Genomic DNA, 27,609 nt, shown 5'->3' on the forward strand with positions numbered 1-27,609 from the left:
AGTTGACCTCCTCTTTTCCACTCTTGTTTTGGATTGTAAAAGAAAGCCTAATGGTCACTGCCTGAGGAAAAGTCTTACCTACCTTTATGACCCCGTAGAATTCAAGCCTTGCTCTGCCAGAGGATCACTATTGCTTGGGTTTGTAACTGGATTCCAGAGAGACTTAGGGAGAACTGAGAGAATAAGGAGACAGAGAAGAGAAAAGAGAGTGGAAGAACTAGATGGGTAAGAACTTGAGAAGAACAAACTGAGATGGGGAAGAACTAGATTGAAGGGCTAGAAGGGAGTACTAGAGGGATGAGATGGAAGATGAGGAAGAGCCAGATGGGGAAGAACAAGATGAGGAAGGAGATGAGAGAGAAGGAGATGGGAGAGATGCTGATATGGGAAGGAACTAGATGGATGAGAACCTAGATGGGGCAGAACTAAGATGAGAGAATTAAGATAGAACTTAGAGGGGACAGCAGATAGTGTAGAGAGAAATCAGGCAAGAAAGGAGCTAGGCGTGAGAGCAGAATAGAAGCTTGTAGAGAGAGAACTGACTCAGAAGAATGAAGTGTATGAACTAAGGAGTTTCGTGTACATAGATTGATTTCTTTTCATCAAAGAGTAATTATCAGCTGGTTGTAGATTCTTCCCGGACCCTGGGAGAGGACTCTCGAGGGGCTGGACCCCCAAGTCCTCCATAGTACGTCCTGCTGCCTTGAGTTGAGGAAGCACTAGACAGCACTGGGCCCTTGCCGTGGGGCCGTTTTCAAAGCAGAGCTGCCAACAAAAATGTGGAAAGGCTAATTGTGCATTGTGTGCCAGCTCAAATAGGCAGCCTTTGTTCATCCCCAACTGTCTGCTGGGATGTGGGCATCTTGTCCTTGGGAAACTTTAGTGGGTTTTTGTTTTTTTGACATCATGACAAGCGTGTGGAAGAGTCTGAGGCAGGATGATTGTGAGTTCTAGGCCAGCCTGGGGTGCATAGCGAGACTTTCTCTCCAAAGATAAGAAGTAAGTATCCGTGTAATGTAATAATTTCAAGAAAGGGCTTGGGAACCATGTGGTTCAAGATGTTTAGTTCTTGGCTATACTGTAGTTAGACTTACAGTGGTTCAGTGTTTTATAAAATTATCTTTTGTGATATTGAATATGATCTATAATCCTTTAATTTTTTTTTTTTTTACTTTTATTTATTTTGTGTATGTGTGGGTGTACATGTGCCACAGTGTGTGTGTCTGGAGGTCAGAGGACAACTTGTGGCTGTCAGGTTGGAGGCAAGCTCCTTTACCTGCTAAGCCACCCTGCTGGCCCGGTTTTGCTTTAGAAAGGATTGATGGTGAGGTCATTAAAGACCGAGCTCGGGGCTGGAATTTTAACTCTGAGAATTAGATACTTGTTTGTTTTGAACAGAAGAGGGAAAGCATGTATCTTAAAAGTTCTTGTTAATAAAATCAAACCCGAGGCCAGTTATTGGGGTGAATGCTGGAAGATCAGAGAAGCAGAACAAGTCACAACTACCTCACCTCGCCAATTCCTCAGGTGATCCTGCTTCCTCAGACTGGGTGCCTCTCAGCTGAATTATGCTGCTCAAAAGCCTAAAAGCTTAACCAGCTCTAGTTCCTTGTCCTCACGCCTTAAATACCTTTCTGCCTCCTGCCATTATTTCCTGGGATTAAAGGCATGAGTCACCATGCCTGGCTGTTTCCAGTGTGGCTTTGAACTCACAGAGATACAGGTGGATCTCTGCCTCTGGAATGCTAGGATTAAAGGCGTGTGCTACCACTGCCTATTGTGGCTGTTGTGTTCTCTGACCCCAGATAAGTTTATTAGAGTGCACAATATTTTGGGGAACACAGTACCACCACAGGAAAGTGCTACTAATATGGTTATAGTTACAGCTGCCTAGTTAACCAAAAATCCTCAGTTTTTCAGTTGAAAATCTCTTAGAGCTGGGGAGATGGCTTAGTCAGCCATGTATGTAAGTATTGATCACATGAGCATGAGGACCTGAGTTCTGGTCCTGGAACACATGTAAAAAGTAAAAACAACAGCACACCCCAAATCCAGAGCGTTCCTGTAATCCCAGCACCGGGGCTCCATAGACCAGTGGCGCTCAGGGGTTTGCTGGCCAGCCAGTCTCCTCAAAACAGCGAGCTCCAGGTTTAGAGAGAGCAGTGCTTAGCTTTGGCGTCTGTCTCCAGAGGAACATGCATCCCTCTCTCCCAGGTCTCTTGAAGACGTAAAGCCTGGTTATTGATTTTCAGGTGGAATATGGTATCAGAACCCAGGGCGTTGGCACTAGAGAGCTCTGTACCGTGAAGACAGCCGCCCCTGAGGCCTGGATGACCTCACCTTGGTGTTGGGATTTGAGAGGCTTGTTCATTGAGCCCTGGATATACTTTGGGCCAGCAGTAAAGCCTCTTGGAACCTCGGCTATTTCATCTACTGAAAAAGAGTTTGTTTCCTTGGAATAAATGTGAATTCTTGACCGACCCCCTTCTCTTAGAGACTAGGAACCTGGGCCTGGCTGGCTCTCAGGAGCTCACAGGAGTCTGACACTCTGAATTTTTTTTAAAGAACCTTACTCCAGTTCCTAGCCAGTTGTGATGATAACTTCCCTTGTTGTCTGTGATTCGTCACACTTAATTAGATTAGAGTTTATCTTTCATTAGTTACAGTTAACCTCCTTAACGGGATTTACGAGTTGGGCACATTTCTTGATTTATTTAGAGTGGAGATACCAGTTTTCAAAAGGGACATCCATTGTTTGGGTTCTGCCTCACTCACCTCGGGGGACGTAGAGGGACAGTTTGTGAGCCCTTCTGGCCCCCAGAGCACCGCAGCAACTCAGACTTCTTAGTTTCTGGTCCTGTTCTCAGGAAAGATGTTCAGTCTTCAATGCTCTAACTGCTGAGAGGTTCTGGAAGATGGTGTGGCTGTTCTGTGAAGTAATTCCTATTGTCAGAAGTGTCTAGATTAAGCTTGGGAGGCCGTTTAAGAGTTATTTTAGTGTGCATGGTGGCACATCCCTGTTATCCCAGAGGCTGAGACAGGAGGATCATGAGTTGGAGGACAGTTTATGGTTATTAGTTGTAGCCAGAGTTTTCCTGCCTTGCCCACAGTCAGGACAAATCTCTGTCACCCGCCAGTCCCACAGCGGCTCAGACCCAACCAAGTAAACACAGAGACTTATATTACTTATAAACTGTATGGCTGTGACAGGCTTCTTGCTAACTGTTCTTATAGCTTAAATTAATCCATTTCCCTAAAGCCATGTGGCTCATGGCTTACTGGCGTCTTCACATGCTGTTTGTCATGGTGGCGGCTGGCAGTGACTCCTTCACTCAGCCTTCCACTTCCCAGAATTCTCCTCTCCTTGTCCCGCCTACTTCCTGCCTGGCCACTGGCCAATCAGTGTTTTATTTATTGACCAACCAGAGCAATTTGACATACAGACCATCACACAGCAATTCGTCCTTACCTTGAAGAAATTCCCGTAATAAAAATAAAAATCACAGTAAAAGTGGAGCTTGTTGGCCAGGGAGCCAGCCTGAGGAAGGTGGCCAGCAGCCTAGGAGATGGCGCCTCCCTCTCCACGACAGAGCGTGCCTGGATCATTGCCTCAGGCTGTTGCTTTCTTCCCTGGCACTGTCCGCAGAGCAGCCAGTGGTCCCATGACTCGGGTAGTAGATCCTGGGGAACCAGAGAGTGTAATAAGGTAACTGTCTAATTCAGACCCTCCAACCGCTCTGTGCGGTGAGTGTTATGAATGAATGAACTGAGGCTCAGAGGCTGGGGTTGAATCGATCCCCTCCTGTGCCCCTCCCTGCATCTGCTGGGTTTGAAACTGTGTGTGGGCATGATAACACATGCTGCCCACCCCCGAGCTATACGCCCTCAGCCCACAGAACTATTTTTGAAGGGAGAGGAAGAAGGGCAACATTACAGTTTATATATGATAAAGCTCAGTTGTTCTTGCAGGGGTGGGCAGCTTTCTCTGGAGTCACAGGGACTCCTTAGTTCTCTGTATGAAGCTGCCTGTGATGACTCCTGCCATGCTGGCTAAAGGCAGAACATGTAAAGACACGCGGAACATGTGCCTTTCAGCCAGGGTGGAGCTGCCCTACAGTAAACACTTCTGCTTGCTTTGAGCTAAGTGAATGCTTCTCTCTCTCTCTCTCTCTCTCTGTCTCTCTCTCTCTCTGTCTCTCTCTCTCTTCTTTTTTGGCTTTTCAAGACAAACTTGTGTATCCTTGCCTGTCCTGGAACTTGCTCTGTAGACCAGGTTGGCCTCTGCCTCCTAAATGCTGGGATTAAAGGCATCCGCCGCTGCTGCTGCCGCCGCCGCCGCCGCCACCACCGCCGCCGCCACCACCGCCACCGCCTGGCAGGACTTTGGGTTTTAGCAAACTCTTTAGCCATAGTTATGTATGGCTAACTACTCTTGTCATTGCATTTATATTTTTTTCTCCTAATTTCATGCAGGATGAATGGCCTCTGGTTTGTTTTTATGGTGAGTGGCTTATTTAAATACTAACAACAAGCCCTGTGTGGTAGCTTGTGCCTATAATGCCAGCACTCAGGTTGAGGCAGGAGGTTCTTGAGTTTCAGGCCAACCTGGGCTATGTAATAAGAGTGTCATACCTGACCAAAAAATATTTTTTAAAATCTGATTTTGTTGTTGACACAGGGTCACATATCTCAGGCTGGCCTCAGGCTTCCTACGAAGCCAGGGATGACCTTGAACTCCTGATTCTTTTGCTGTCACACGTGCTGTCACACGTAGATTGACTTTTTTAAAAACTAAACTTTAATTATATCAGTTGTTGTGCTCTACTATAATTATATGTTTTTGGGCTGGTGAGATGGTTCACTGGGTAAAGGCACTCGCTGCCAAGCCTCATGACCTGAGTTCATCCCCAGGACCCATGTAGTAGAAGGAGAGAACCGACTCCTGATCATCACACACATGCTGAGGAACACACACCCCATACACCTACACACACACACACACACACACACACACACGCACACACACACACACACATGCACACACACACACGGCAGAAAGTAGAGTGAGGTATGGTAGCTCAGCTCGTATACTCCCAGCACCACAGAGGCCCGGTTAGGGAGGTGGTCAGGAGAGCTAGAGGTAGTGGGAGCTCCAGGTCAGCCTGAGCAAGAGTGAGACCTCGGCCTGAAAAGAAAGGTAGAGAAGGCATATCTTTGAAAAGTTTTTACTGGACTGTATTATCGGTGAATGATGGGCTTCATTAGGGCAGTTTCATGCATGGTTGTAGTGTGTTTTGACCATCCTCACTCCCCATAACCCTTTCTTGCCACCGCCCTGTGATTGCTGACCCCCGCCTCTTCTAACCAGCCCCCCTCCGTGGTCATGACTTGTCTGTTTCAATGACCCACTGAGTTTAGTGAAGGTTGCCTCATCTCCCCAGCACCCACAGACTGGTTTAGAGCTGCAGGCAGAGGTGGAGTGAAAAGGTGTCTTTGCCGCCAGCGAGACCAGCCCAGAGAGACTCTTAGCAGAGCCCTGCCCTCCTCCGTTCCCTTCTGTTTCTTATATCACCTACAACAGGGTTTACGTTGCAAACTGTTTAGTATCGAGTTTTATTTCTTGCTTAGGAAATTGATTTGTTCTTAAGATCACTGAGCCATTTCATTTCCCTTCTCCTTTGAGCTTAGCGAGATAGTGGCCTCTCAGAATTGCATCTGCATTATCTGCATTATTATCTCGTTTTCTGGGTAAGCGTTCTTCAGGTTTCAGTTACTATCACTTGTACTCTGTGGTTCCCTTGAAGGACTTTTAATATACTTTGTTTAAGTAGCTGAACTCTGTTCCTAGGAGGGATCTTTCTCATCCCCCATTTTCTTCTAAGAGAACTTAAGTAAATATTGCAGCCACTATTTTATTTTTATTGATTCTGTGACTTTCTCATTAAAACAACCACAGCCATAAAGCACATCCATATTTTGACTTCTAAACATTTACGAGGCAGCTTCTGCAGTTAGAGCATCAGTAACAGTGCCTTAATGGCGCTCTCTCCGTGAGCTATCATTGAGCTGTGTGGAGTAATATAAATTGCTGCTTGCGTGGTATCCCCGTCAGCACTTAGTGGAGCTTAATCATAGCTCCCTGAAAAGCAAGCACGTTCATTTCGTTTTCTAGCTTTCCCTACCCCCAGAGTTTCAGTCCAGGCCCTTGGCCTGACAGGCTAGCACCCTGCCACTCTGCTGGAGCCCTGCCCACAACCTTTTGTTCTCTGTGCTGCTAAATCTAAATCCTTAGATGTCTGGTACACTAAAAATATTCATAGCTTTATTTGTAGACTCCAGGGTTAACAGCAGTGTGTTTTTTTCATACTAGAATGTTTTGAAACTACCAATAAATGGGTTAAAAGTTATGATTATTTCTGGAATTTTTAGGCCTAAAAATTTCACTGGATTGTACATTAATTTTTTATTCTATGTGTGTACTTTGCATGTATGTGTTAGAGGTTCACTGGTTCTCTCCTCCCACCATAGGGGTGCCAGGGTCCTGGACTTGGTGGCAAGTGCCTTCCTTCACCCAGAGCCAGCCAGCCAGCCCCCCTTTTATTTTTAATAGTGTGTGCATGTGGGGGGAGAGGGTGTATGAATGGTGTGGTGTGTGTGAGAGAGGGTGTATGAATCGTGCGTGCGTGCGTGCGTGCGTGCGCACACGCACCTGGGAGAGAGAGAGAGAGAGGGTGTATGGAATCCAGAGGCATCATATCTAGAACTGTAGTTATAGAGTAGCCTAACATGGGCTCTGGGAATTGAACTCAGGTCTTCTGGAAAGAACAATGTGTGTTGTTAACCACTCGACCATTTTTTCCAGCTCCCATATGTACACACATACACTTTTTTTTAGTGGAGCTGAGGATGGAGCCCAGGGCCTCTTACACCCCAACCATGTGCATCCCCAGGCCTACTGCTAGCTTTAAAAAGCGTGTTCTAGAGCATTCTTATATGTGTGTAATGATATCTGTCACACTATGATTTAATTATTGGCCATTTTTGTAAGTTCCTTAAAGGCTTTTTGTGTTAGATGGAAACTCACCGTGTGTTCAAAGAATGGATGAATTGTGTATGTATTTTTCTGCCGTGCGGTAATACCTTCTCACCCAAGTAGGACAGACAGCTAACACAACACATTGTCACTAGACGGTGTGAACGTTCTGGGTGTTTTTCTCCTTATTACTGTATTCTAGCCTTGTGTTTATCCAGTGCATGGGGATGGGGAGGCTTTAGAGGTGAAGATGGGGTGGATGAATGAGAGGCTGTTTTAAATAGTCTCTAGCTTTTCAAGCTTTCTCCAAACATTTAGAATTGTTTTACCTTTTGCACCTCATCTCTGGGAGTTCTCTGAGAAGAGTGGCTGCATTATTGGCCTTTGGTGAATGTTGGATGGATGAGGTTGCTGTGCTTGAACATTGCCCACAAGCTCATGTGTACAGGCCTCGTCCCCAGCCGGGGTGTGTCTTAGTTACTGCTCTGTTGCTGTGAAGAGACACCACAGCAACTTATAGAAGAAAGCATTTAACTGGGGACTTGCCTCTGGTTTAAGAGGGTGAGTCCGTGACCATCACAGCAGGGAGCTTGGCAGCAAGGTGGACAGGCATGGTGCTGGAGCAGTAACTAAGAGCTTATATCCTTTGGGGCTGGAGAGATGGTGCATAAGTGAAGAATGCTATCTGACCTTCCTGAGGACCTACGCTTGATTCCCAGCACCCACATGATGGCTCACAATTGACTATAACTCTAGTTCCAAGGAACCTGATGCCCTCTCCGGCCTCCAAGTACATTGTATGCATGTGATGCACAGACGTACATGTAGGTATGTGGTGATACATTGTGTAGCCTAATAAAATTTGCCTGAAGATCAGAAACAGAACAAGCCATTAGATTAAACATAGAGGTCAGGCGGTGGTGGCGCACACCTTTAATCCTAGCACTCAGGAGGCAGACATCCATCTGGATCTCTGTGAGTTCAAAGCCACCCTGGAATGAGATTGACTCAGGCTAGGAGAGAAACAGAGCCAGGCAGTGGTGGCACACACCTTTAATCCCAGCACTAGGAAGGAAGTGATATGGCTGAGCAAAGTAAGGTAGGTAAGGTGCGAGGAGACAGAAACTAAAGCTTTTCTGCTTAGAGGCCTTTTGGCTAGAAGGACCTTTTTCAGGCTGAGGAGTCCTGGAGGTAAGAGGTGGTTGTGGCTAGATCCTCTGTCTCTGATCTGTCAGCATTTACCCCAATATCTGGTTCTGGGTTTTTATTAAAAGACCGTTTTAATTTTGTGTTAAAAGGTAAAACACCCATAAAAGAAAAAGAAAAAGAAATCCCTTATATCCTGATGGTGTCTTTTGAAACATCAGCGCTTACCCCTACTATGTCCCTCCCCCCCCCCCCAGGCCACCTCCCCCCATCCTTTTAAACAGTCCACCCACTGGGGTCCAGGCATCCAGGTTTCTGAGCTGTGGGGACCATTGTCCTTCAAACCACCCAGTGCTGTTGGGAGGTGACGGAAACCTCAGAGTGTGCGTCCTCACTGGAGGAAGTCATTGGGTGCATTCCCTTAAAGAGGGGATACTGAGGCCCTGGTGGCCATGCCCCACCCTACCCACAGCTTCCTGGCTGTCCTGAGGTTAGCAGTCTTTCTCTGTGACATGTGGCTGAGGCCCTGGTGTTCTGCCTTTCCCGTAGTCTCTGTCATGAGATTCCAAGAACCATGAGTCCAGACAGACCTTTCCTCTGTTGAGTTGGTTTCTCGAATGTATTGTGAAAGACAGAAGGCTGGCCTGCACACTTGTGCTTATGATTTACTCTCTGGAATCTGAGCCAGAGATGATCCTTGTGTAGTTCAAATATTTGTGCTAGAGAATACAGTAATGACTAAGGTACAAGGTGCTTTCTATAAACTACCTCTGGTTACCGCCATGACTTTGCCTCATGTTACCATTTCCACGTAGCCAATGAGGAAACGGAGGAGCAGCGGAGATAAATTCCATAGCTAGGAAAAGGCACAAGTCCATCTCCAGCCTGGAGTCTACTTCTTACATCCTCCAACAGATGCCAGAGACCTGGAATTCTGAAATTGTAGGCACTTTATGCACCTTCCTGTGTGCGCCATGTCAGGAGTTGTTTTTGGTACCAACAAAATTGGACTGTAGAACATTGTGTCATTTTGTGAATTTTCAGTTACTGGCAATTCCAGAATCTAACCTGCATTGTTTTCTAGGAAGGCTTCCCAGTTGTTAGAAGTTGGGAATGTTGGAGGCAAAACGTTGGAGGACCATAGAAGAAAAAAGCATCATAAGTTGGCTTGTTTGTTAGTAATTGTGGACTGTGTTTTAAGAGGCCAGAATAAAGGCTGTTGTAATTTCTCCCACACAAAGATTGTCACGCCATGTTTGTTTTAGATCTTAGTTTAAAGAACTATGTTGCATTTAGCTGAGACCCTAGGTACATTCTGTTTTGTAGTCGTGCAGATAAATGTAACTAGCACATTCACTTCCAAGGGCTGGGCAGTGTTTCCTGATTGTGAGACAGGGTCTCACGTGACGAGGCTGCAGTGAAGCTCGCTGTGTAGCTGAGGATGCTCCGGGATGGTCCTCCTCCCGGTCCTCCTCCCGAGGCTCCTGAGTACTGCACTTGGCAGCCCCCGCCACACGGACTGTGTACCGTTTACAGTTGCTAAAGGTCTAGGCTGCTTCCGGGTCCTTTGCTGTTCCTACCAGAGCTGCAGTAAACATTCCTGTAGCCTTGATGCATTGCTCCAGAGGAGTGGCTGTCTGCAGCACCTTGTTAGGCGGTGTTCTCAAGAGCAGAACCAGTTTACTGTCCTACCACAGAGCTTGTGCTGGAGGAGGGGAGAGAGTAAGCAGAGGAGAGGAAGGAAAAGAGAGAGGCGCGATGCGGAACGTAACGGAAAAATGACGTACTTGAAATAGGAAGAGTGTCAGTATAAGAGGGACTTGCAGGTGTCTGCGGTGCTTGGCTCTTGGCTTTTGTGATTTCCGTGAGCTTATTAGAGGCTTCTCTGTCAAGTATGCTGGGATGTACCTTATCACACTGTTCTGTGTGCCTCTGAGTCTTACTGGGACGCCTTGTGAGAACGTCCAAGTGACTGACTTCTTTGCGTTGTTGGAGTAGGTAAAGTGTGGATAATGGATTGTGAGGGAGGTAATGAAAAGGTCGGAAGAACTTGGTTATTTTCATTTGGGAATTGTACTTAGATTTTGGGTTTTATATATATTTTTAAGTTCTCAGACTTGGGCGTTCTCGATAGTGGAGTCTTTCCTACTATGTACAAGGCCCTGGACTCATTCCTCAGCACTACACACACCTGCCTGGATTTCTTTTGTTTTGTTGCAAGACAGGGTTTCTCTGTGTAGCTTTGGAGCCTGTCCTGGAACTTGCTCTGTAGACAGGGCTGGCCTCGAACTCACGGAGATCCACCTGCCTCTGCCTCCCAAGTGCTGGGATTAAAGGTGTGTGCTACCATGGCCTGGCCTAGATTTCTAATTATATACCCAAACCTTTGTTTTGGTCTTAGGGAAAACTGTGTACACTAAGAAGATAGTTTTGTTCATATTGATCTACTAACTATTAGCTATTGTAACCTTATTCCATGGCTGTTACTAGTAACTTCAGGTTTCTGCACACCACCCATGTGTACTTGTGTGTGTGCATGATGTTGAGTGTGTGTGTGTGTGTGTGTGTGTGTGTGTGTGTGTGTGTGCATGTGCATCTGTCAGTGCAGTGGTTCAGAAGCTGTGGAGGAGGCCAAGTGAGGAGAGCAGGCAGTGTTACCACAGCATGCTGGGTGGAGGCTGGTCCTGGAGGTGGGGATCAGAAGAGGTGTGAGTTTGTGTTTCCACACATGATGGCGGCATGTGCTGGTGCTGTGTGTCTTGCCGTACCTCTTCTAGTCATATAACTCATAGTGAGCCCACTTTGCCAGGAAGAGGATTGTATATTTTCAGGGCCTTCTGACCACTCTGGTGTGGTGTGGAGATATTTGAAAACCTGTAATTTTTACGATGAGTAGATAAGGTCAGCCTGCCTGAGAACCTTTTCTGATCACGGTGTATTTGTGTGGAAATGACTCTGGATTGATCTGTTTAACCTCTAGTACTACTTACGTATTTATCATATTGGAATTAACACTGAGCAGGAGAGAACTTTTCATTATTAATTATTACATTTTTGGTTGTGAGTCTAGTCTTTTAATAGCTGAGCCATCTCTCCAGCCTATTAATTATTACTGTTATTATTTACTTTGTTTTGTTTTGAGACAAGATCTCACTGTGTAGCTTTGGCTGGCTTAGAACTCATAGAAGTCCATGCTCCACTATACTCGGCTAAGGACTTTTCATTTTAAATAAGAACAGTAAACCTCAGTACTTTGTGAACTTGAATATCAGCATGAAAAATGCTTGTTTGGGGAAACGTGTTAGAAGAGTACATTTTAAGCAATATTTTATCTATTAATATACATAGACAATTTTAGTCACTTCCACCCTGACCCGGACCAGCAGGGCGTTTTTCAGTGACGGAGTCCTGATGGGGAGGTGCCAGGGGATGAGAAGACAGACAGGAGGTAAATGCTGGGCTCTGGCAGTCTTGCACAAGCTTTGTTTAATGCCAAGCAAGTTTATTAAGAAGTACAGCACCATATATATCCTGTTTGCAAGAGAAAAATGGCCAAGGTCAGCAGAGAACCAAATCAGACAGTGTTGGCAAAGAGCGCACAGGATATCTCAGGCTCAGCTGCCTTAGGCTGATAACCACAGCCCAGGGGAAGAGGTGGGTCCCCAGAAGCCACACTCCTGTCTCCTAGACAAGGACACTGAACCAAGCTTCCCTTTGTCCTTTCATTAGGGCCTCTGAAAAAGTCTTGGATTGGTCTGGCTCCCCACCACCGGCCAGTTCTCTTCTTGAACTATCCTGGACTCTAGTCTCCCAACATTTGCCCTTCCCAACTTTAATTATTGTCTTCTCTCTCTCCTCTTTAGAAAATATACCTCATTGGGTCCTGTTAGTGCTGCCTATGTGCTCATGGAAATGGGTGTGGCCAGCCTAGCTAGCCTTGTCTATTTGGCATAGCCTAGAGCCATCAGAGAGGAAAGCCTGGCCTGAGTAAATGCGTAGATCAGATTGGCCCGAGGGGACTGACCGGCTTGACTACTCATTGACGGGGTGTGCCCAGCTCACTGTGGACAGCACCATCCCTGGCCGAGATCCTGGACTGTAAGGAAGCCAGCAAACAGCCTGCAGAGCAGCCTTCTCCAGGGTTTTTGCTTCCTGCTTCTGCTTGAGTTCCTGCCCTCAGGTTTCTGTTCTGTGATGAAACGCCATGGCCAAAAGCAAGGTGGAGAGGAAAGGGTTTGTTTGGCTTCAGAAGGAAGTCAGGACTCAAGCAGGGCAAGAACCTGGAGGCAGGAGTTGATGTAGAGGCCACGGAGGAGTGCTGCTTACTGGCTTGCTCCACCTGCTTTCTTATAGAACCCAGGACCACCACCAGAGATGACAACGCCCACAATTGGCTGGGACCTCCTTTATGAATCACTAAGAAAATGCCCTACAGGCTTGCCTGCAGCCGAAACCTTATGGAGGCATTTCCTCAATTGAGCTTTCCTCCTCTCGGATGACTCCAGCTTGTGTCAAGTTGACATAAAACTAGCCAGCACAATAGTGGACTGTGACCTGGAAGTATAAGCCAAATAAATCCTTCTTCCTCCCTTAAGTTGGTCTTGGTCAGAATGTTTTATTGCAGCAACAGAAATTGGAACGGAGCAACCTGCCAGTGGCCATATCCCCAAGGAAAAATGAGCTCCCTGCCCCCTGGCAGCCAGCAGCCCATAGGTCCTTTGTTAGGTGTGGATTCTGGCACAGCCTTCCCCCCTCCATGTTGGAACTTGGACTGGCTTGATCTTGTACAGATCACTGCAGGCCGTGCAGAGGACAGCAGTGCCAGCCCCTTCCCGTCCCCACGGCTCTGACACTCTTCCTGACTGCTCTTTCCTGACATGTTCCCTGTGTGGTGGGAAAGGTGGGGTTGATTTAGATGTGACATTTAAAGCTGAATAAAAGGAAAGCATTTTTGTACATTCCTTGAACGTCTATTATTGAAGATATCTGGATTCTTTAATTTTTGTTTATTATCTGTGTATGAGTGTTTTACCTGAATGTGTGTGTACAGTGTGCATGCAGTGCCCCCAAAGAGGGGGTGTATCCCCTGTACTTGGAGTTAGGTGGTTGTGAACCATCATGTGAGAGCTAGGACTGGAACCTGGGTCCTCTCCAAGAGCAGCCAGAGCTCTTAATCTCTCCAGCCTTGATGTATGGGTTCTTATATCTGTATTTGGTCTTTGTGGTACCTCCATGGCCTGTGGAAAACCCCACTGCATACTCTAACTAAAAGGAAGGAAAGAAGGAGGTGACCTCTTAAAATTGATCAGAAACTAAATACTTGTCTGAAGGTGACTGGCAACCATTGCTAAATTAGACACTCTGCTAATTTACCTATCAAAGTTTCTTTATCATCATTGACAATGTCAACATCTTAGTGTTCTAGGAAAGTACTTGACTTTTCAGGTTCCCCAGAAGGTCTTGGAACACTCCAGGGTTGTGAGTTAATAGTTTTAGAACCTCTGATTGGTTCTGTTATTTTCCCCAAGCTTTCCCTTCAGTTTCTTGGCTGGGTATGGTAGTTTATGCCTATAGTACCATTACTCACTAGGCCAGGGCAGGAGGATGGGAGTTCTAGGCTAGCCTGGACTACATAGCAAACTTAAGCAGTGAAATATAACAAAACAACCCTCCTCCCCCAAAAAACCATTTCCAGGGCATCTGACATGCTCTTTGGGCATATGTACAAAGGTAAACCCCCATACGCATAAAATAAAGATAAATAATAACAAAAGCAAAGCGAGCAAACAGAAAGACTCCATGGTCTGACAGTGTAGTCTGAGAGTTAGCAGATTTGTGGAAATGGCTGGGGAGCTGGTTTTAGGCTTTGTGGGCTAAATGGTCTCAACTCTGCCATTGTGGCCCCAAAATAGCCAGAGAATTTGTAAGTAAATGATTGTGGCTGAATTTCAACAAAACTTCATAAATAGAAGCAGGACCAGCTCGCCAGTTCCTGGTCTAGTGTACCTGTTTCATAGTCTCCTGTGTGTCCCACTAGGAGACCACAGCAGCAGTTTCCATTGAGATTTCCATTGTTGAATTTGTTAGTTAAGGTGAAATTATGAAACACAGATCATGTGGTGCAATTTAAAAAATAATACTCCTTTTTTTCTTCATTTTGCCCTTTTTTCCCCCAGGACACTTTATTTCCTTACATCAAAGAAAATGTCAAGGAGTACCTGCAGACACACTGGGACGAGGAGGAGTGTCAGGAGGATGTCAGCCTGCTGAGGAAACAGGTCAGGACTCGCCTTCCACATTCCCAGAGTCTCAGAGTGGAGGATGCCTGGAGACTCAGGACATGCTGTGAGCGCACAGGCAGTCAGAGCGCGCCCCGGATCCCAGGGATGGGAGCTGCAGTGACTTACCTGCCTAGCAGTTCATAGCATGTAGTAAAACAAGCAAGTCAAGACACTTTGTTGTCTGCAGAATTGCTTCTTTTAGCAACTATTTAAATTGTGTGAAAGCCTTGAGTATTTGAAAAATGAAGCCTTTCTGGTGGAATACACAAGGTTTTGTGCAGTCCCATCACATTTCATTAATGTCACAAAGTGCTAGCCCCTTGTCATTTTCTACTGTCCTACCTCCTGGCATGAAGCTACCCCCTTACAGTGCTCCTGGGTCCTCACATCCTGCCGTCCTCCAGACTTCTCAGCCAGTTTACCTTGGCCCAGCTGCAGACTGCTCTCTGCTGCCCTCTATCCGGTCCGTGGACTTTCTTATGGTGTGCTGACTTTGGTGGCAAAGACCTTGCATGTAGTGCAGCCCTGACCAGCAGTTTTCCTACACTGGATTGTAGAATGCTGTCCACGGGTCTTTTAGTTATGGTGATAAGTTAGGATTTGAAATAATTGTAACCTCTATTGAATCATGCAGTATTTGGGTGTGCTGAGTTTTCTGGATAACTTGAGGTTATTCTGAAATACTCAGTTTTTTTTTTATTGTCTCAACAAAGGTTCCATACATATATATTTTATGTTCAGATAATGCGTCGCATTGTTACAAAGTCCTTGTATATGAATTTATTTTAGGAGTGTGTGTGTGTGGGGGTATGTGGGTATGTGTGTGTACACTTGTAGAAGTCAGAGCACAGCTTGAGAGAGTTCTTTCCTCTCCTTTTGATCATGTGGGTCCCAGAGATTGAACTCAGGTCTTCAGGCTTAGTGGCAAGTGCTTTTTACCTAGTGATCCATTTTTGCTAGATCATTTCTTTAAGAATAATATTTAGCTCCAAAAAAAAAAAAAAAAAAAAAAAATCTGCCGGGCGGCAGGTGGATCTCTGTGAGTTCGAGGCCAGCCTGGGCTACCAAGTGAGTTCCAGGAAAGGCGCAAAGCTATACAGAGAAACCCTGTCTCGAAAAACCAAAAAAAAAAAAAAAAAAAAAAAAAAAAATTAGCAGTTCTCAGGATAATTGATAGTTAAGAAATTGTATCTTTTTTAAATACATGAATGCATGCGTGTATGTGTGTGTGCAAGCATATGTGTATAGTGCTCTTTAGATGTACACATAAATAAACTTGATTTGTTTCTGATTTAAAGGCTGAAGAAGATGCACACCTGGATGGGGTTGTTCCAATCCCTATGGCGTCTGGAGACGCAGTGGATGGTCTGCAGCAGATGATCCAGGCCGTGGTAGATAATGTGTACTGGCAGATGTCTCATGACAGAAAGACCACAGCGCTCAAACAGCTGCAGGGCCACATGTGGAAGGCGGCATTCACAGCTGGCCGCATGAAGGCAGAGTATGTGCTCTAATGATACAACATTTCATAGGCCCCAGTCCACATACACCCCTCACTGTTCCCCTTTCTGCCTTCTGAGTTGCACAATTAGTAAAAAATAAAGTTGCTAGACATGATAGTACATGCCTTTAATCCTAGCACTTAGGAGGCAGGCAGATCTCTGAGTTCTAGGCAAACCAAGCGTACACAGAGACCCTATCACAGAAAAAGAAAAAAAGATAAAATTATTATTGCTTTTATGGTAGCATATATGATTTTTTTTTTTTTTTTTTCCCAGAATCATTTTACTCAGCTTAGTCCCCTAGATCTGGGGCTCTGTGGGTGGGTGAAAGACTTTTAGTTCTATTTTAGAACAGCTTCCTGAAGTGGCAGCTTCAGCCTGGTGTGGTGTACCTCTGTGGTATCAGCACTTGGGAGCTGGACTTCCTGAGCCTTCTGTGAGCCAGCCAGGTCAGTTAACCTGCAGCACACCAGTGGCATTCACACGGTGAGGGCACCGTGGGTCTGCTGCTCCCAGCCGGCTCCTGGCTGATGAGAGAAGTGAGAGAGCTCAGCGGTTAGCATCCTGGGGCACCCACCCAGTGCCACTTCTGACCGCCACGGTCACTAGGCACGTACATACATTATGCATGCGAAACACTCAAACACATAATAAAATCAGAGAAAGAGCGAAGTAAGAAGGCCGTGAAGTCATGTTACTTTGAGGTCACTCGCCGGCACTGTTACTTCTGCTTTTTGAGTCTGTTACGGGATTTCTGCCAGCCCTCCTGCTGAGTATTGTACTGCTGAGGTTGAAAAACAAAGCATAAGTCTCAGGCCGGTGAGATGGCTCAGTGAGCAAGGGCGAGTGCAGCCAAGGCCGACAGCCTGAGTTCAGTCCCCAGGATCTACATTATGGAAGGAGATAAACAACTTCTGCAAGTTGACCTCTGACCTTGATATGTGTGCTATGACATGCGCCTGTGTGCAGGTGTGTGCACTTGAATATACATGCAGGCACAGACACACACACACACACACACACACACACACACACACACACACACACAGAGTAAAGAAATTAAAGATAGGGTCTCATCATGTATATATATCTCCTAGCCGGCCTGGACTGGCAGTGTCGCCCAGCGTGGCTTCAAGCTGGCATTCTCCTGCGTCAGCCTTCTCAGTGCTGGAATGTAGATGTGTGCTTCCACACCCAGCTGACCTCGGAGATTCTTTTCATTTTTTAAATGATTTTAGTCAGTTGCCTTCTGTAAATCCTCAGATTCAAGACCATTTCCAGCTGCCTTTGTTTCTTTTTTTTCTTTTTTTTTTTTTCGGTTTTTTGAGACAGGGTTTCTCTATGTAGCTTTGTGCCTTTCCTGGAACTCACTTGGTAACCCAGGCTGGCCTCGAACTCACAGAGATCCACCTGCCTCTGCCTCCCAAGTGCTGGGATTAAAGGCGTGCGCCGCCGCCGCCGCCGCCGCCGCCGCCGCCGCCGCCGCCGCCGCCGCCGCCGCCACCACCGCCCGGCCCTGTGTTTCTTATGTATTTCTTGTACTTTGTTTTGTTAAATGAGATGTTTATGTCTGCTGCAAGGATCTGCCCTTCAAAGGAAGCATTGCAATTTCAGGGTATGTCCTTATGTATATGCAAGAAATATTCTTACATGCAAGAAAAACACTAAAATAAATCTTTTCAAAATTGAGAGGAAAGCATTTTCATGGCTTCTCAAAGCACAGTGAAGGTAAATTAGTCTTTTCTTATAAACAAATTGCATCCATTAAGTAACATATTGTTTATGTTATTTTGGCTCCTTGAGAATTAAAACATAGTCACTTTCTTAGATTTATTTATTTATTTGTGTAAGTTTTTTGTCTTCATGTATGTAAGTACACCACATACATGCTTCGTGCCCGTGGAGGTCAGAAGAGGGCATTGGATTCCCTGGAACTGGAGTTATCCGCAGTTGTGAGCCGCCATGTGGGTGCTGGGAACGGAGCTAGGGTCCTCTGCAAGAACACTAAGTGCTCTTAACTGAGCCGTCTCTCTACCCACTGGTTACTTCCTTACTTCATCTCTTCGTGCTCTTTATTGTCAAATACTCTTCTCTCCACCAAACTTGTTGCTTCTGCTCTGTGATCCTGGAACTCCAATGGCTGTTCATTAGAAACACAGGGATTTCCTGTTTCATGGAGTTGCTTCTCAGGTTACCCTTCGAGCCGGGGCAAAGAGGCACGGCACCTATGTATGTCTGATTTTCATCTGGCCTGATGGTGAGTTTCTGCTTTGTAACTTGCTGATTTTCCTCCAGGTTCTTCTCAGATGTGGTTCCAGCAGTCAAAAGGTGGAGAGAGGCTGGAATGAAGGTGTACATCTACTCTTCAGGGAGCGTAGAGGCTCAGAAGCTGCTCTTTGGGCATTCCACAGAAGGAGATATTCTTGAGGTAGGTTACTTTACTTGGTGTCCTAGTTTGTTTGCTATTGCTGTGATCAGTACTATGACTAAAGCACCCGGGGTTGTGGGGGGAGCATTTCTTTGGCCTCCACATCCATTTCAAGTCATTTGGGGGAGTTAGGGGAGGAACTTGAGCCGGCAGCTGGAGACGGGCACTGATGTGGAGACCACAAAGGAGGGCTGCTCTATTGGCTTGCTTTTTCATGCAGCCCAGGGCCACCTGCCCAAGGGTGGCACTACCTGCGTTAGTCATTAACCAAGACAGCGCTCCACAGATATGCCCAGAGGCTAGCCTGATGGAGACAATCCCTTAATTGAGGGTTTTTCTTCAAAGATGACTCTAGTTTGTGTCAAGTGGACAAAAACTAACCAGCATACTGGGACTACTTTGTTTTGATTCTATCAAAGCATGAAATATTGAATAGTAAAATAATCTACTAAATAAGCTAAATTGACAGCTAGACAATTGTACTTACTGTCGTAAAAAGATGTGGAAAAACCGAGGGTGCATTATAGAGGGATGAATGACCTTGGCCAGCAGGTCATTCTTTAGTGATAGGTTCCTTAGAGAGAGGTGACCGGAGGATGAGAAGATGGAGAAGCCAGGAAAGTTTGGGGTCAGGAGGTCCTGCACAAGAGGATGGCTCCCACAGGCAAGTTCATTAAGAATGCCGCATCTTACTTACAGCTTGCAAGTAGGAGAATGGGACAAAGCCAGCAGGAAGTTAGTCAGGCACATTGCCCAGGGGACACAGGCTATCTTGGATGGGCCAGAGCACATCGGCCCTGGGACTGATGACTCCAGTCTCGCAGGAAAGTCAAGTTCCCAGGATCAGAAAGCATAACTCCTTCGAGGCCCTGTTCTGAGCCCCAGATTGGACCTTGTCAAGTCTGCGCCTTGGCAAAGACAGAGCTTGGTTCCTTTTGTGCTATCTCAGGGCCTCTGAGAGTGCCTGGCTCTGACTGACTTTCAGCAGGAGAAATATTTTGTGTAGTACCAGCTTTTGAATTGGAAGTCTCTTACATTTTTCTTGTGTATAAGGATCACCAGAAATCTTTGTGTAAAATAGGTTCTGGGCTGGGATAACAGCTCAGTTGGTAAAGTGCTTGCCCTGCAAGCCTGGGGACCCGGGTTTGATTCCCAGCACCATGCAGAAGCCAAGCGTCACGGCACGGGCTTCTCATGCCAGCATTGGGGGTGCAGAGACAGGAGGATCATTTGGGCTTGCTTCCTCCAGGGTCAGGGAGAGACCAGGTCTCAAAAAATAGGGAAAGCTTGGTGAGTTGGGTCCATGAGTAAAGGCACTCACCTCCAGGCTTAGTGAGTTGAATTTGATCCCTGGCACCCACACAGAAGAAGAAAACCAACTTTCCCAAGCTGTCCTCTGTAGCAGGCCTACGCATAAACACAGCAGACAAAAAATTAGTAATAATGTTAAAAACGTAAGTGGAGAGTGATGGAGGAGGAGCTCTCTAGCTTTCCTCAGACACAACCACACGTGCACCTGCACACACAAACTCAGAAAACAGATTTCAAGCCATGCTCCCCGCCATGGTGATAATGGACTGAACCTCTGAAACATTAAGCCGCCACCTCAGTGAACTGTTTTCCTTTATAAGAGTTGCCATGGAGCCAGGCGGGGGTGGCACATGACTAATCCCAGCACCCAGGAGTCAGAGCCAGGCGGATCTCTGAGTTCGAGGCCAGCCTGGGCTACTGAGCAAGATCCAGGACAAGCACCAAAACTACACTGAGAAACCCTGTCTTGAAAAAAGAAAAAAAGAGGAGGAGGAGGAGAAAAAAAGAGTTGCCATGGTCAGGGTGCCTCTTCCCAGCAACAGAAACACTAACTCAGACAATCAGCAAATCAGAAGAAAGTCTTCCCCTCCCCGGAAGGACTGACTAAACAGAGTTAGTTTGGCTAACTAACTAACTTTCTGGAGGCCAGTTGCTATACCCCCATCTCTAAAATTAGTATTTTCTGGGCCCATATTGGGTGTGTCGGGTACATTTTGGTTTTGGATAGTGCCATATTCTAGTTTTAGTATATGTTCTTTTTGTCTTTTATATCAGATACCGAACCAGTAATGGGATCTTTTAATCAGTGATGGCTATTTTCTAAGTACAGACAGACTCTCCTCTACTCAGTGAGATAGACAGTAAGGTCAACATACCTATGGCATGATAACTACCTTCTGATTTCAGGAGTAAAAGTCACATTCTCAGGTTACAGGGGAGGCAAATAGAGAAAAGAAGTGTGCAGAATCGGTCTCAACTTTTTTAATAGTTAGAAAACCAACCAACCAACCAACCCTGGGCCTGTGGACGGCTCAGCAGGTAGAAGTGCTTTCCAGGAAACCTGAGGGCCTGGGTTCAGTGCCTGGGACCATTTAAAAAGTCAGACTGGGAGCAGCACTGTCGTCCCAGCGCTGTTACAGTGACTAGGAGGGGGGGACGGGGACCACCCAGAAGCTAGCCTAGGCTGCCTGCCGTAGCAGAAACCACCTCACACCTTAATATTGCCTTTCTGTCTTTGATGGTCAAACTTGTTTTTAGTTGGGGAAAGACATCCAGACAGTCAAAGCTGAACCTGCTAAATACGGACTTACTTTAATTACTACTGGGTAAATTAGCAAGCATTTGATCCCAGTTAGGTCCAAGCCCTCAAGGGTAGTGTTCCAAGATGTGTTAATTAGAAACGAAGCTGGGTGTGCCTGTGCTTACTTGTATCCTAGCTTGGGAGACGGAGACACAAGGGTCAGGAGTTCAGGTCAAGGCCAGCCGCAGCTCCAGTCATCCTGTCTCGGAAGAAAAGTGCAAGCTTCTTGAAAGCAGAGTAATAACCTATTAATAAAGGTTCTGGTTACAGATATCTTTTCATGCTTTGTGTTTTGAGGCAGGGTCTGGGTGTGCAGCCTTGGCTGGCCTGAACTGTGCTGTGTGAATCTGGCTGACCTTGGTAGTGAATCTCCTGCTTGCCTAGAATTGCTGTGATGAGAGGCATGTGCCAGTACACTCGGCTAGACATCTTTTCATTCTAGGATCAGAAGACTAATGGTCACAACCTTCTTGTTGTTTTTGTTTGTTTGTTTTGTTTTTCTTTTTCTTTTTTTGAGACAAGATTTCTCTGTGTAACTTCCTTGGCTGTCTTGGAACTCACTCTGTAGTCCAGGCTGGCCTCAAACTCACAGAGATCCGCCTGCCTCTGCCTCCAAGTGCTGGGATTAAAGGCATGTGCCACCGCCACCCGGACACAGCCTTCTTTTTCATCTGGAGCAAAACCCAGTCTAAGTAGTTTGAATGTAAACAGTGTGGTAGGGCATGCATATTTGAAGTGATTTGAGGCACAAAACAATGCTAATGTCAAACAGATGAAACATAGATTGAATTAGTAGATTTCTTCCAAGTATTTATTACCATAAAGTCTTTGTTCTTTTATAGCTTCCATAAAGTTCTCCATTAGCTACGTTTTCAGCAAACATTTATGGAATAAGGTCACTGTGACTGGCATGCTTTTCAGAGAAAGGCCTGCAGTGAACGGGTGTGATATGTTGCATGTGTATTTGTACTGAATAGTCCTCATTCTCTTGTTCAGCTTATTGACGGCCACTTTGATACGAAGATTGGACACAAAGTGGAGAGCGAGAGTTACCGCAAGATTGCAGATAGCATTGGGTGCTTGACCAACAACATCTTGTTCCTCACAGATGTCACTTTAGGTAAGAAGCTGGCTTTTTGTTGTCTTTGTGATGCAGTACCCAGAGGGAGCAGCTTGAAGCGGTTTGGAGAGGTTTGGTTTTGCTCATAGTCCAGAGGATGGAACCATCATGATCACATGTCACCTCTCACACAGTCACAGAGCAGGAAGCACAGGGGACCAAAGCGGGCCTGGACCGTACCCCGTCCTAGCCCACACCTTCCAGGGAGGCCCTCTTTCCCGAAGGTTCCACAACCTCCCCAAGCTTAGCAACACCTGATGGAGGCCAGCGATGGGATGCCTGAGCTGTGGGGGACCGCTCAGAGTCACATTCGGGTAGTTCTCATATATGTGGTATCTTGTTGGGTGTCTGAATCATCCTCATGGAAGAGTTCGGGGCTAGGGAGCTTGCTTAGTGGGAAGCACACTTGCTGTACGGTCCTGAGAACCCGAGTTCCGGTCCCCAGGACCCACATAATCAAGTATGGCTGCATCTACCTGAAATCATAGCGTAGTGAAGAGAGGTGTGCTCTGGGAGCTTTCTATCCTAACCCAAATGAGTTCTAGTTCAGTGAGAGACTCTTTCAAGACAGTAAGGCATGTAATACACACAGGCACACACAGATACCATATCCCCTCTGCACATGCATGTGCACGCGTGCGCGCACACACACACACACACACACACACACACACACACACACACACACACACGAAGGGGAGAGCAGCCCTCCTACCCCCCAAAAAAGACATGACAGTAGAAAGGGGGCTAGCTATAAGAGGAAGGGGATGGGGGACAAGAGAGGATCGTGGGTGAATGTGATAAAAATGATTATATGCATGTCACAGTGGTCCCTGCTACCATGTGTAATTAATACATAGTAATAGAAACAAAAGTACATTTTCACTCCTCGGTAGCTTGGCTGAAGTGTGTAATCTGGGCAGATAGTACCATTCATAGGGCCTTGTCGCCCTGAGGTTTGGTGAGAGCCGGGCTCTCCTGCACGTCTAGGCTGGGGCTGGACTTCTATAAACCGCCTAGGTCCTTCCACTTCCTGGCAAGTTCTCCTTTTCCACACCTAAGTGCACTGGGGGAGAAACAGTGCTTGGTGTGGGCAGTGCATATTTGTAATCCTGGTTCTTGGGAGAAGGAAACAGGGAGATCCTTGGGTGTCCTCCCCAGCCAGCCTAGCTTCTGGTAGTTCCAGGCCGGTGAAAGACCCTGCGTCAGGAAGAAAAAGGTGACCAGTGCCTGAGGCACGACACTCTAGGTTGTCCTCTTGTCTCCGTGGGCATGCCTGCATAGGCACATGCATCCACACACGTGTGCACATTAAATAATTCTAACTCTTGTTCACGTGTACATGCATTTATTATGCCAGAGTCGGGACGTGTTCTGTGTGCACTGAGGTTAGAAGACAGCGTGTGTGGCTGGTGGTGAGTTGGTGTCAGGTTTCTCCCACCGTGTAGATTTGGGTAACGGAGCTCATGTCATCGGGTTTGGGAGCAAGTGCTCTTACTAGCCGAGCAATCTCACTGGCCCACAACTCCTTCAAGACTACTTAGCCTTTCTTCATAGTTTTGTCTTTAGGTACTTCTCCAAAACTGACCTGCACTCAAGTCTTTCTTGTTTGAATTAAACCGTTTCCTAGGGTTGAAGTGTAAGGAGTTAATTTCTAACATGAGTAAAAGGAAATGTATCCAGTCTGAAGAAACTGGAGTATGTATCCCAACTCTGTTGTTGTTTGTTTGTTGTTGTTTTGAGACAGGGCATCTCTGTAACCCTGGCCATCCTGGCATTTACTGTGTAGACCAGGCTGGCCTCAAACTCAGATCTACCTACCTCTCTGCCTCCCAGGTACTGGGATTAAAGGTGTGGGCCACCATGCCTGGCTGTAGTCCCAATGTTAAAGACTGGGAATACCATCCTAAATTGGCCTTAAATGAAGTCAGCTTTATCTGGGTGTCCAGTGAGCCCCGCCCAGCTCCCCTCCGTTAGACAGGAGACCCAGCACTTGGATGATCTGTAGCTGGGATGGGAGAGGTGGAGGCTGCTTGCTTTGCCCTTCTGAAGTCAGCTCTGTTCCTGTGGGGTTTGTACCATGTGTCCATCCCGTCACATCCAGGGCAGGGCAGAAAACCAAGCTGATGGTCCCAACGGTACTAAAGAAGGAAAGGAAACAAGAAGACTTGTTGGAATTGTAGCGTGCGGTGTCTGCAGAGTACACTTGGCAGTATTTGGTGCCTAGATGAAGAGTTGGCACCATATAGCAAATATGTAGCTTTCAGCCCACAGAGTCTCTGTCACAGCTATTCAGCCTTCTCTTGGGCAAAAGCAGTCACAAACAGATCCAGATGAGCGGGTGTAGCCGTGTGCCAATCCGACTTTTAAGTGGCTGCGTGCTGTGCTTTGCCAGTCTTTGTTCTAGAGCAGCGGTTCTCAACCTTCCTGATGCTGCGACCCTTTAATACAGCTCCTTATGTTGTGACCCCCCCCATAAAATTAGTTTCATTACTACCTCATAACTGTAATTTTGCTACTGTTATGAATCCTAATGTAAATATTTTTGGAGGTAGAGGTTCATCAAAGGGGTCATGACCCACAGGTTGAGAACCACTGCTTTTGAGTTCTGGGCATTGAGTCAGGCTGACAGTTCAACACTTTAGGCCGACAGTTGCTTTGCTCTGTTTCCATGTCTGTAGACAGGGACAGGGCTAACAACGTAAGGACTCTGAGTGTCTGGGAAGACGGTGAGGACGGGAGCCGCACACAAAGGCGGGAGCCCTGTTTTCTTCACATGTCTCTCGTCCAAGTCCGGCTCCTAGCACGGAGCAGATGCTTTTAAAGATGAAACTAGCTGTTGTTTTTCAAATAAAAATAACATGGAGAGATGAATGTAAGCCAAGGAATATTAGAGATATCCCTGTAACACCCAGCTTACCTAAGTGAAGATGACGGACGGGCCTTGTTTTCACTCTCTGCCACCCAGCACCATCCCAGTCACTGATCATGAGGCACCCCACAGTCTGAGGAGGATAAACGGTAATGAAGTGCATTGTTGGGACAGCTAAGTATAGACTGTGAGGCACACGTGGGCCGCTGTAATCAGAATGGCGCTTCTGGATGGTGTCATGTTTTGAGTGGAATTCTGAAGAGTAGGAATTTGTTAGGCAAAAGAGATGTGGCAGGGGACATGACATGTTGGGACCTGAGGTTAGAGCGTGTACTTTGGCCAGATTAGATCATAGGCCACCCTCGTTCTCTGTCTACTTAATTGGTGTTGGACCCTGCAGCTTGCCCTTGGAGACACGGCCGGCTCAGCTGTCTGGGGCTAATTTGTAGGAGCGGACAAAGGGCGTGGGCCAGAGTAAGCCTGTGTTGAGTCATCAGTAGCGCTAATTAGAGCGCAGTATAGGATGGGCTGTGTTCCTGTCTCTCGTGTTCAGTCAGGTACTTTTTAGCACAGCGTTAATACATAAAGAGTATGGAACCTGCCTCACGGAGCCCGTCTTTTAGCTGCAAGCAAAAGCCAGACTCACCCTGGTTCTCTCCCGGCCTCAGCTCATCTCAGGCGGGTCTTGGTGTGTCTCACCTGTGCTTTGATTTTCCAGAGGCCAGTGCTGCGGAGGAGGCCGACGTGCATGTCGCCGTGGTGGTGAGACCCGGCAATGCGGGGTTAACAGACGACGAGAAGACATACTACAACCTCATCACGTCCTTCAGTGAGCTCTACCTGCCGTCAACATAGAGCGGGTTCTGAGCACGGCCCACCCGTCCCCACTGTCTAGCTTTGTTCTAACTGTAAAAGTAACTTATGTGTACACACAGAGATATGCAAGCGTATCTACATGTGTGCGTGTGTGCTCAGATTAATTTCCATAGACACATATGTGAGAAGAGTTGTCAGTTCTGTGAGAACCAAATTCATGTAAAGATGCTTTCTATGTAAACCCTAACTCTTAAGTCTTACCAGTGCACGAGAGTGCATTTGATAGAAGAAACTGCAAAAGTACAGACCAAATGTGTGATGGTACCACATCCCTCACTCAAGTGGGAAGCGGTCTTGAGAAGTTGTTATCCAGAGACCTCGTTATTTTAAAACTGGAAGTGCTTCACAGGCATCAGTAAGAGGGACCCACCGGCCCTGTCTCCTTGTGGACTCCATCTCCCTGCCGCGCCCAGACTCACGCCCCCGTGTACAGGAGACAGGTCTCGCTTCCCCCCAGAGACAGCGTTGGTTTGGTCAGTCAGGTGTCGTAGGCGTTGGCAGCGTCCGCCTCTGGAGCGGTGGTCCCGGGGCAGCCCGTGTGGCGGGGGCCCCGCCACCCTGCCGGTGAGAGCACCCTTTGATAGTTGCCTTTTTATGTCTTAGCATAGTTTGAGAATATATGTTGATGACTATTTTTAAAAAATGTTTTATTGAAACAAGTATAACGCCACAAAGAACTCTAATGTGTAATATTCCCTCTGAAATGGATGTGAAGATGTACCTTTTATAACAGTATTGTTTATCCCGATGCCACTCTGACAGGACTTCCTGTCAGCTTCGTGTAGTTAATTAATAAAGGCGTTTTCCTCTTTCAGTTTCGTGTAGATTGTGGATTGTGCCTCATGCGCCAGAAGCAAACAGGAAAGTAAGCCCGGAGCAGCTGAACGGCTGGACGTTCTTTAGTTTTCGCACTGTGTGATGCGAATGTCTCTTTTAACAGACCGAATGAAAATCGTTACCTAGCTTCAGCTCGTGTTTGAATGTTGTTACCGCTTAATTCCAACAGTAAGCGCTCGTGTGTGAATGAAGTTTCTTGGAATTTTTATAACCATGTTTTTTCTCCACATTTTAATTGTGTGGCGGCGGTGTGTGTGTGTGTGTGTGTGTGTGTGTGTGTGTGTGTGTGTTTATGATAGCTGCTTCTCTCCTACCATCTGGGGTCCTGGGTGTTGAACTGAGGTCATGGGTCTTGTTGGCAGGAGCCTTTACCACCCGGCCGCCATCTCGTTTTTTGTTAGTATTGTTTTGTTTTTTTGTGACAGGTTTCCCTGTGTAGCCCTGGCTGTCCTGGATCTCTCTCTGTAGACCAGGCTGGCCTTGAACTCACAGATCCACCTGCCTGTGCCTCTTGAGTGCTGATTAAAGGCGTGCGCCACCATCACCTGGCACTACTTCATTTTTTTTTAACCCTATGTAGGAAAATGCTTGAAGGAAACAGTTATTTTTCTAACTACTCAAGAAAATCCTGGAGGAAAAATTTTGGGGATGCATTGAATATGAGGAAAGTCTCGCATATATGAGGGGGGAAGGAGATAGAAAAAAAAAATGTTATGTTGATTCAGATTTTGGGTCAGACAGACTAGAATTAGAATCAAATTCGTGTAAGTCATAGAAATGGGAATAATTTGTAAATAATTTGTAAACCACAAACTCATGAAAGGATTAACTCTATATTTTTGTAGACAGGTTTATGGGCAGATGACAACTGATTATCCTTTAATAAGTGTCTTAGTTAGGGTT

The 27,609-nt window shown here is 46.5% G+C and overlaps 1 protein-coding gene across 2 annotated transcripts in view; it reads left to right on the forward strand.

The window, feature by feature from the left end:
* The window catches only part of Enoph1 (enolase-phosphatase 1), a 32,913-nt gene extending 6,230 nt beyond the window's left edge, over positions 1-26,683 (forward strand). The window contains exons 1-6 of one of the 2 annotated variants that reach the window (XM_028873179.2): positions 4,373-4,501; positions 14,356-14,457; positions 15,759-15,961; positions 18,258-18,390; positions 21,998-22,121; positions 25,712-26,683. In XM_028873179.2, coding sequence (XP_028729012.1) covers positions 4,475-4,501; positions 14,356-14,457; positions 15,759-15,961; positions 18,258-18,390; positions 21,998-22,121; positions 25,712-25,848 — 726 coding nt within the window. In that variant the 5' untranslated portion in view covers positions 4,373-4,474 and the 3' untranslated portion in view covers positions 25,849-26,683. Of the gene's footprint in view, positions 1-4,372; positions 4,502-14,355; positions 14,458-15,758; positions 15,962-18,257; positions 18,391-21,997; positions 22,122-25,711 lie in introns of those variants that run through there. The other variant, XM_028873178.2, reaches the window with a different exon arrangement.
* The last annotated feature ends 926 nt before the right edge of the window (positions 26,684-27,609 follow it).

The sequence above is a fragment of the Peromyscus leucopus genome, chromosome 10 (assembly GCF_004664715.2).
Source record: "Peromyscus leucopus breed LL Stock chromosome 10, UCI_PerLeu_2.1, whole genome shotgun sequence".
NCBI classification, from domain to species: Eukaryota; Metazoa; Chordata; class Mammalia; order Rodentia; family Cricetidae; genus Peromyscus; species Peromyscus leucopus.